The sequence below is a fragment of the Eupeodes corollae genome, chromosome 3 (assembly GCF_945859685.1).
Source record: "Eupeodes corollae chromosome 3, idEupCoro1.1, whole genome shotgun sequence".
Lineage (NCBI taxonomy): Eukaryota > Metazoa > Arthropoda > Insecta > Diptera > Syrphidae > Eupeodes > Eupeodes corollae.
Window position 1 is genome coordinate 101,544,602 of NC_079149.1, and position 11,077 is coordinate 101,555,678.

At 33.4% G+C, this 11,077-nt stretch overlaps 1 protein-coding gene across 3 annotated transcripts in view; it reads right to left on the reverse strand.

The window, feature by feature from the left end:
- LOC129950077 (fasciclin-3) overlaps positions 1–10,618 on the reverse strand; it is a 412,463-nt gene extending 401,845 nt beyond the window's left edge. For 2 of the 3 annotated variants that reach the window (XM_056061872.1, XM_056061871.1), the window contains exon 1: positions 9,764–10,618. In XM_056061872.1, coding sequence (XP_055917847.1) covers positions 9,764–9,857 — 94 coding nt within the window. In that variant the 5' untranslated portion in view covers positions 9,858–10,618. The remainder of the gene's footprint in view (positions 1–9,763) is intronic. The other variant, XM_056061873.1, reaches the window with a different exon arrangement.
- Between the last annotated feature and the right edge of the window lie 459 nt (positions 10,619–11,077).

Sequence of the window (11,077 nt, forward strand, 5' to 3'; positions counted from 1 at the left end):
AAAAAGATGAGGATCAATTCAAATGATCTATGCAGAGGATGCGGTGACGAGGAGGTGCATGAGGACACTCCGCACTTTTTGTGTCACTGTCCCACACTTTTCCATCAAAGGAAGAAACTGATGCTTGGCAACTATTTCTTCGGGGATTAAGAAGAACTCTCTAGTATGCCAGGTACGAACATTCTGAACTTGGTCAAAGCCTTTAAATGGCTTAACTAACTGAACACATAGGTTTGTCTTATAAGCTTGAGTAGCAATACTTACGATTATCACATATATCTGTAATAATCTAAGTGTGACGGTAGCCTAACCTAACGCTGTTAAGATTAAGATGACTCTTAGACATGTTTTTTTTGCCAGGCCAAAAATTCAGAAACAATATTTCAAGGAAAAAAAACATCAAAGACAATTACCAGAATTCCCTGCTGTGAAACTAGAAGTAGCAGTCCTTTATATTATACAGAAATATCCAAAAAAAAATCGACTTTGAATTTATTGGTTGGCGCAGCAAACCATTGAGAACTAGACCCAAGTGACTTACAACTCTCAACCATTTCTGTGTGCGAGTACTGTTGTCAGGGATGGAGGGGACCTAAAGTTTTAAGCCGAATCCGAACGGCCAATTTGAGAAAGCACTTTTCATGACAAGAATTACTCTTAAAGAATTTGTAAATTCCTAGCAAGAGGCAGTACCCGCGTAAAAAACCTTTAGATGGCATATGCAGGTATCGAACCCAAGACCTCTGGCATGATAATCCAACGCGCTTACCATCATGCCACATGACAGTAAAACTTTTTTTTTCTGAAGTCGCAGGTCTATTTGAATAAGGCAGAAATCACATAGGCCTTCAATGCTTACATTATCTATGCTTGGGCAGCTTTTTGCGCCAGAGTTATGGAAAATGGGGCACTTCGGATATACATAAATAAATAAAATAAATTAGTGGCGCAACAGTTCGTAGAGAACCAGGCCCAGGAGGGGACTTACAGTTTATATCCCAAATCCGAACGGCTAATTTGAGAAAGCTCTTTTTCATGACAAGAATTACTCTTGGAGAATTTGTCAAGTCTTCGAAAGAGGCAGTACCCTTGAATAAAATTTTAGGTGGAACAGCAGGGATTGAACCCAAGACCTTTTGCATGACAGTCCAACGCACTAATCATCATGCCACGGGTACTACGGCACTTCGGATATGCATTAGCGTAGATACATAATGAAATCGATAGGCCTCTTGAATAAATATAAAAATATCACTGATATTTCGAACACCTGTTATTCAATTTAGAGAAGAAAGGAAACGTTCAATGAAAGACCTTAAGCAAGTTTTGTTTGATGTAATTTTCAATTGCTGTTAAAACTCTGTTAAGTTTTTGAACAGATTTACAGAATTCACAGATCCTTTGCAATGCCAAATTTGTACGTTATTACCAATTTGTCTTTTACTAAAAAGGTTTCTATGAGCCTTGACAGATAAAATGAAAAAAAGAAAGGATATGATAACATCATTTGCTTATACCCTTCTATTTTTATTTAAAAACCTGAAACACTTAACCTAATGCTCTTTGTTTTTAAATAAATAATTAGTAATCACCACAACAAGACTGGGAGAACCTTACTAAATATTAAAAATATTAATTCATATCTACTTATTATGTAAATGTGTCCATGTAAATAATTTAATGACCTTAACATAAATAAGGCTTAAACACCCATAACTACCTTTTTAGTATATACCTACAATATGTGGCTTTTGTTCCAAGAAAAAATATCCATGCGGAATACAAAATAACAGACCACAAAGTAGGTATAAAATCATAATCCTTATCGTTATCACGCACTAAATTATCCTTATTAAGTAAATAGCTTAACCCAGAAAAACAAAACCAGAAAAAAAATAAACTTAATTTCCTGTAACATAACATGACCAAAGCCTATTCATAAATTATGTTGTTAAAAATCCTTTTTACAAAATTTCTTTCTCAACAAAAATGTTGACCATGCTGTTTTTGTTAACCACGACACGCCCTTGAATAAATCAGGTTCCTAAACCGCATTTTATAATATCACCCCTCCCTATAACATAGAACTAATATGTTCCTTCTTATAGCTTACAATATACACAGTAACAAAAAAGCTTAGGAAATATGTCCATATAAAGGAAAAGGCGCCAGAACCTAAATTATAATATTTAATATATTGGAAGGCAGAGGTATACCAATATACCTGCCTTCCTTTGCATATGGTCTATTGAATGTAAACTCTACAATAGGTTTAATATCAACACCTTCGTGACACTGCACCCTCTTTTAAACTTCACGGTAGCTTGGAAGTAAATTATTCTCAGACACGTGATATAAAAGTTGGCTTAAAAGTAAAACAATGAACTAACTATACCTAGTGGCAGTAGGTGTAAAGTTTAGGTTTAGGTATAGAAAAGAAGTCAAGCCAAACCAAGCTACCAGCACAACACCGCACCACACAAACTATATCCGTTTACAAAAATATGAACACAAAATGGCTTATATTCGAAATACGTTCTGCGCACACTGATGGCAAAGTCAAACACACATTTTGTGCCAATTATTTACGGTCTAGGGTTATGTGGCACACAAAATGGACGAAACTTTTACTTAAGGTAGATGAGACGGTAGGTGAGGTATACAGTGTAAACCTCTTTCCTATATGGCGAGGCGATATGGTGTCAGAGAAAAATGATGAACGATGTTGGTTGCACATGCAAAATTTTATTATAGTTTTCTTTGTATTTTTTCTAGAAAAATTGTGTTTACAGTGCTGTCAGATTTTTTTGATTTTTATTTTTTTACGAAAAGTTTGAAAAATCTTCTTGTACCTAATACGTCCTATAGGTAAGGTACTATACCTACTATTATTACAAAACGAAAAATATTAATACAAAAGTTTGAGTTTTTGGGAGTGAGGGTTTATATTTAATCATTCGTTTTCTACCCCAGGTGACACTAAGTCTGGGGTTGACAGTTTTTGATATGAGCACGAGAACCTTGTGAAGTTTTTGGTTTTGTGCTGTTTCGCGATCGAAAAAGTTTTTTGAAATTTCAATCCTTATATTTTGCATTTTTTTGTTTCCAAAAATGTTGTGAAATATTGAATAGTTTGTTTTTTGTTTAGCGACAGAAATGCCAGTTTTGAAATTGCACTAGCTTTAAAGAAAAGAAAGTGTAACTAGAGGAAGTTGAACGGAAGTAATATTGAATTGATGAACTTGTAATGCGTAGGCATTGTCCCCTATTCCACGTTGAGTCACGACTCACTCTTGACTTTCCTTGACTTTGTATTCGGTGAGGCAAGCACTATTACACATTGACTCGTGCCCCATGCTTCAAATTTGACAATTATTGTTTGTTTTGTTTCAAATGCTCCTTCTCGTTGGCTTTTATTTTGTTGAGTAGAATTTATAAAACAAAATAAATAGGATTTTGGAAATGGATTCCAGATGGATTCTAGAGATATTGAAACATTCGACAAATGTGACCGATAACAATACAATACAATGGAAGGCTTTTAAAATGTATGTATGTCGAAAGAAAATTAAAAAAAAAAAGAATTTTTGTCCATAAATTAATAAGGGCAGAAAAAATCAATATTGTTGGAAATTAAAAGAATTTTCAATTATTAATTGAGTATAAGCAAATGTTTCAACGCATTCGATGACATTTTCTTCATCTTCATTTGAGATTTGAAGGCTTCTAGCATATTTGGAAGCACATTTTCCTGACATTTTCTCCAAAAAATTAATTTTGAGCTCAACGACGACTATACTACTTGCTAACAAGGTGAAATTCGCTTACAACTTTCATGTGGGTGCGGTGGGGTAGTGCGTAGTGCACTAGCTCCTCACACGCTAGATCGCTTCTTCAAGCCCAGCTCGGGCAAAAGTTCTTCAAAAATTAAATTGAACATAAAAAAGCGATTAAGCACCACTAAAGGAGTCTGATGATCGGGTTGGTCCCCGTAAAATAGCTATTACTCTAGCCTATGAACTTGGTGGTAGCAAGTTGTTGTTGTTTCATTCTAAATTTTCAATTGTAAATCCGGCAAGCAGCTACCTTAAACTGCGAGTATAAAATTTCATTCAAAAATCTCCTTAGGTGAAAGCACTTTGATCATATTTTGAATTCAAAAACGCCAAAATTCAAAAAATCCAAAATTGCGAAAATCCGGAAAACTAAGCATCCTGAGAAACACAGACTTTCAAAACCCAGAAAATAAAAAATCCGGAAAAAAAAACATTTCTTTAATCTAAACTCAGCTTTTTAAAAATTATCTATATAATTAAAAAGTAATACAAACAACTTAGGACAGTTTTTCAGTGGTTAGTTAACTCCAAGTTAAATTCCGGGTTTTTTAATCCTGAATTTGCAGTTAACTCACGAACTACTTTTTCAGTCGGGGTTTAATGTTAACCACATGAGTTGGTATCAGTTGTCAAAAAACTATCGAAATCTTTATTGACAGGCATGAGCCGTTGTTTTAATCATTCGTGATTTTTTATTACTAAGCTACAAGACTATAATATCGTGAAAAACATGTTAATTAACTCGAGTTTAACTGTGAAACTAGGATGAATCTCGCACTGAAAAACTAGACCTTATTATTGCACAACTTTGTTTCCAATGTTAAGAGTGTTTTCAAGACGTCTAGTTTTCAGGCGCCAGTTATAGCTATCATTGATATTCATCATTGAAAACAAACATTGGAATTCTTTTGACAGGTCGCTTATAGCTGTCATAAAAAATGTCTCATTGAAAAAAAATTTCTGATTCAAATCCGCCCAAAAATGTTTACTGACAGAAATCTGTCATTGGAATTGTGTGGAATTGGAACTGCGGTCAGAATAGCCGAGACATCCAATGTTCAACCATAAGGCGTCGATAGTATATGACAAGTGACTTCACATAACCCTACAAAAAATTTATTCCAGCCAGCGGTATTAAATTGCAAGACCTTTGAGGCCACGTGCACCACAGGTCCACGAAGCGACATGCGCAATATTTTGCCCAGCAAAAGTATTGTTTAATAAATTTATTTATTCGTTGCGTTAAATTTTACTTTTTGCGTTCACGAATAAGAGTATCTATTATAAAATGGCAAAAATCAAGTGACAGCTGTCAAAAAAACAAATTCCGAAAAAAGTATTGCCAGATTGAAAACCACCATCTAAGTAAAATAACTTGATTATAATATTTTACTCAAGTTTTAACAATATTAATAAGATATCTATTCACAAGCTTTAAGAGCGTTTACTTTACACAAAAGTTAAGAGAAACAATACACTTCTCCTTATCTATATTTCCACATACCACGCGTAAAATAAAAAGTATGGAAAGTAAAACTGTTTTTAGGATTTTTGAAATTCGGGGATTTCTGGTGTTGGATTTCCTGAATTCTGGATTTTACGGATCTAAGGTTTTCAGAAATTCCTTTAAGTTTAGATATTATTTTGAATTTAGATGTTAGACATTTTGACTCCAATAACAAGTTGACTAGATCTAAAAAAAATGGCAGCAGCGTTTGATTGTTTGTATTGTTTTCTATGTTTTTTCTTCCTTCTTGATACACCATTAAAAGCAGACCAATATCTTTAGAAATTGCATTAATCAATTTTTTACCAAAATACCTATCTGGAAAATAGGTTGTGTAATATATCTGGCATGCCCGCCCCCAGGTTGAATGAACTGATAGATGAATAGGTACCTATTACATAGTTACAATGTTTTTGAACTTGTAACAAAAATGTAGGAACATGTAACTTTTATACGAACGTATGTATATTTACATATGTAGATAGGTACGTATTGATACATGTACAAATATTTGAACTGTATAAAACCTTATTCAATATGTTAGAAACATATTTTTAATGAAGATGATAGTAAATGTTTTTAGGAAGGGTAGGTACACATACAGTATGGACAGACAAATAGCACACATAAATAAAGAAAAACAATTCCAAAAGAATTTCCGTTATTTTGAATTATAATTGCAATTTTGTGTGGGTATGTTGCTTACTGCAATGACACAAGAAAAGAGATTCATATTTAAACCGTTATCACTTATAGCTTTTTGTTGTTGGCAGCTTAGAACATCGACTGTATATTAAAAGTAGATAGAGCACAGTTGTTACTTAAATTGTAACTTTTCATTTTTGTATCGAACTTCGTAGGCATAAGTATTTTTTTTGTTACATATTGTATACGACAATAATACTGCAAAAAAAATCAAAAATATGAGCACAGTCGTTGATTGTAATTTTGAAAAAAGGAATATCCTCTATGAACTCTTCGAACAAGGTAATATTTCTTCAGAAATTGCGAACTTAATGAAGTCTATAGTGCTATAAATTTGGTGAAAACCAATACTGAACTCAGATTTAAAAAAATAATCGCAACCCTTCGCAATACTTCAGTACCCTTTGACAGAGCCATCGTCAGAAACTCTAAGTCCGATCCTTTTAAATCCTCCTGCATCATTACAGCCGAAATTATTGAAGAATTTTTTGTTAGGGTATCCAGCAGACTATAGTAAGAAGACGACTCAACGATGCTAAATTATAGGGACGTGTTCGCAGAAAAAACCTTTGCTTAAAAAAAATAAGGCTCGTTTGGCATTTGCCAAAACCCATCTGATCAAAGACTTTACATTTTGGAAAAGATTTCTATAGTGATGACACAAAGTGGAACCGCAGTCAGATGGTCAGGATTACAACTCAAAATACACTTTAAGAACTGTGAAACATGGTGGAGGAAAAGTGATGGTCTGGGGTGCTTTTTCTTGGCAGTGGTGAAAATAGATCGACGGATGGATAAGTTTTAATACCGCAACATATTAAAAAACAGAAAGGAACCATTCGCGTGCGAGTCAATGCCAGTCAACTAGATTTTCATGCATGACAATGATACGAAACATGCAGCCAAGGTCAAGGATTGGTTTACCCACGAAAATATTGAGGTTTTAAGTTGGCCTGTGCAAAACCCCGATATTAACCCAATTGAAAACTTGTGGAGTGATGTTAAATTAAAGATCGGGCAAACAAAAATACAAAAATTAGGATGAACTTTGGACCGAAATTGCAGGAAGCTTGGTTCTCTATTCTCCAGAGCAAATGTAGGTAATAAGTGGAGAGTTTACCAAGAAAATACCAAGCTACTTTGAAAAATCGTGGCAAGTGATTCTTCGAAATAATAGCTAAGGTATTTAAAGAAAAGCAGATTTTCAACTATTCATTTTTCAATTTTGGTATTGTTTATTATATGAGGATTAAAAACAAAACAAAATAAATTAGGTCAAACTTCATGAGGAATAAAAATCCAACAACTTAGGCAAAGTTTGAAATCAAAGGTCAAAAAATTGCATGTACAGTGATAAAAAAACTTAATTATGCATATATATATGTAAGTTTTAGTAGCGAGTGTCATAACCTTCCGCTTTTAAAACATCCTGAAGGCGAATCTTGATAGAGAGAACTAGTTTTGAAGTGCCTTCCGGCGAAATTTTGTTCCATTCTTCCAATATACCGGCTATTAGTTGGTTTTTATTACTTATTTTTGATTCTCGGACCTTTCTTCCTAAATAATCCCACTGGGGTCACTTCAAAGCTTTTATTTTTCAAATTATTTTTTAATATATATTGATCTGTAGACCATGGTTTACCAATAGTTGACGATATCTCTATAAAGTAATATGAATGTAAGAGTTGTTAATTAAGAAATAGACTACCTATGCTGTTACAAAAAAAGTCTTGACTGTGCTATTTGTCTGTCCATAACTGTACCTATGTATATAATACTGTAACTACTACTAAGTTCTTAACGCACATAGTAAAGTTTAAGAAAGAAGTTATATATTTTCCTGGAATTCAATCCTATATTCTTCATGTAATTTTCACAGCTTCCAACGAAAGTATTACAAGCTTTTAAGTTCCTAGAATATTCTATACAATGCTGAGTATATTTACATGTACCTAGGTACCTATGTTTCTATACCAACTTACTAAACATCAATATCTATCTTACCTAAGAACTACACAAATTTATATACCTTCACTTAGTACCTACCTATCTTTCTAACCTATCCTTTGAATTTCCATTTAATAAGAAGGTAGGTATAGGTACATAGGTATGCAATGTACAGTGCTAGCTAACACAGGTACCAAGTTTACAAAACTTAGATATATTTTTCTTAACACAAATATTTTCTCTAAGCTGTGACGTAAAGAACTTAAGTCCTTCTTAGCTCCATTCAAAATTTGACGAATATTATTAGACATGTTAAAGTATTTCATAGATACATGTTCATATCTTAAGAAGATACATCACATCGACAGGTAGTTAGGGTGTATTTTTTTTTTGTTATATCAAAACACCCCCAAGAGAGCAACTTACTCACGTGTAGTAAGTAAGTATATGTTGTGTACCTACCTACTTATCTTCTTTTCCCAAGATATAGCAATACCTTCAAAACCCACGTTCCTATCTATAACAAAAATGCTTTTACCTTTAAGGCATCATATTGTATCTACAATCTAGTCCTTTTTTCTTCTTCTTATACTTCTTCTCAAACAAATAGGTATTCAAAAAAAAAAAAAACAAAAAAAACATAAAAATTTGTACACAAAAAATGTTTTGCCAATGTAAACAGAAAACTTTCCCGCGCGCACGCACGCATCGTACCTATACAAGTTCTTTAAGTAAAAGATTTTCGGTATAGATACCACATATGTATACCAAACAACCCATGAGATACATTTGTAGATATCTATAAAGCAAAAGACTATACAAAGATAGCAAAACCCACAATAAGTTTGATTCAATATGTCATGTTACTAAACAAATATTAAATAAAAAAAAGAAAGAATAACAGTTTTATTGCATTTTTGCTTATATATGTATTTATCCTGTATATGTAGGTATCTATGAGTTATAAGTAGGGATATCTACTTTCATTCTACAAAACATAGTTTAATAAAACCAAAAACGGCAACACTCTTAACTATTTTTATCAATACCTAAATTGTTATCTTTTTACCGGTAAAAGTTGGCGCGTATCTATGGCATTAATCAACCAACGAATATACTACATATCTACCTTCATAGGTACCTATACCAAAATTAACTTCAGAAATACGAAATAACAAACAAATAGCAACAAAAAGAAGAACAAAAATTAAAACTGTCAGTTCAGTCAGTATCAGTAGTTATCTAAAAAAAAAAACTTGTACAGTCCCTCTGACTCAGAGCGCTCATACTCAGGTATTTTTCATACCTACCTAACCTACAAGCTCACAAATAACAAAATATAGGTTCTCCAACAAAACAATTCAATATGGCAATACCTACAAACTAACTATATAGCCCCACCATCAGCACCAACTCTTCAAGCTTCAACAGTACCTACATACCTACATACATAATGTATCTAACCTACCTACCTTTATACAATATAGGTAGATAGATACCTACTACACCTCTCTAGATATTGCCTAAAGTTTTTGAAATAACGAACTTTTATAGAAACACCTGAATACAGGAGAACAAGAAATATATGTTGCTCCCAATGCTGAGTTGTTGGTTGTGTTGTTGTTTTTATTGTAATATTGTAGGTGGATTGATGGTTGTAAGGGTCGAAATAGGGTTGATTTAGATTCAGATATCAGATATAAATAGGGAAGCTTCACAAACAAGAGAGAGAGGTCCAAAGAGAAGTATCTAAGAAATAAAAACTCACCTGTTAACATTGAGACAATGATGAGGACCAAAGCTGCTGCTGTTGTCGTTGTTATATGCAAATTGGAGCGATTTTTGTATAATCCACGTTCCATTTTGATTTTGATGATGAATTTGAATTCGAAGAGGAACCGGATGAAGTAAAGTATAGTGAAGAGGAATAAGGTGTGTAGATAGGTAGTTGTGTCCTATTTGATGTTTTTTTCTTCGTTTATGAGAAAAATAATTGGATTTTTGTTTTATCTTCTTTTTTGAAATTTGTTCTCCTTTTTTTTAATTAATTTTTCTTCTTTTTTCAATTCCTATAAAAATATCACATTTATAAATTTATTCACTTTATAAATAATAATTAAAATTTTCATATAAGATACACTTTTGAACACAATTAGAAAATGCGATGCACGAAACGCGCTCTTTTCTTCTTCTTTCTTTTTAATTTCAAGTACCTACTCGAAAATAACGGTCATCAAAAGAATTTATTGGCTTCAAAACTTGGTAGGTTTTATTTTATTCTATATCTTGACACAAATTTTTGTTTTAAATATCAACGAGATATTTTATTTTTCTTTTTGTATTTCCGATTGAATGTAGATAAAAATGCGTTATATTAAATTTAATTTAAACCTGTCGAACGAGATATAAAAACAAAATCAAAATGTAGCTAACCTCGAATAATTTTATAATAATAAAATAATCAATCCCACTCAGACGACTCAACGAAGAACGAACGATGCAACAGTTACTAAACGACTGAAGCCAACAAACAAGGCGCTAGAAAAGCATGGCCATTTCATATACAGCAGATACTTGTTCGTAGTTCGTATAACACAACGGAACGGAAAGGCGATGAAAACGACTCAACAACGGCAACGTAACGTTCAACGTTCAACGACGACAACGACAAACGATACCGAGGAGCGAGACGCGACAATGACGACGACGATGATGATGAGGATGTTGATGAGGATGGTGGTGGTGCTATGCTGCTAGAAGTAGGATGTAGCTGGAGCTGATGTTTCTGTTGCTGTTGCTGGTAAAGTTGCTTTGATGAAGCTCATGATGTTGATGATGTTGATGATGATGATGACGGTGACGACGACGGACGAGACGTTTAATCTACAACCAACAAAAGAATAAAAACGTCACCGCAACAACAGAGAGAGAGACAGACCAAGAGCAACATGTCGCATATACATAAAATCTGTCGTCTTGTCGTGTGTCGCGTCGTCGTTGTTGTGCGTTAGTTCATTATTCGTTCGTCGGTCGTTGGCTCATTTTTGGTTTTGTTGTAACTCTTGTAAAATAGTCGTTTGTA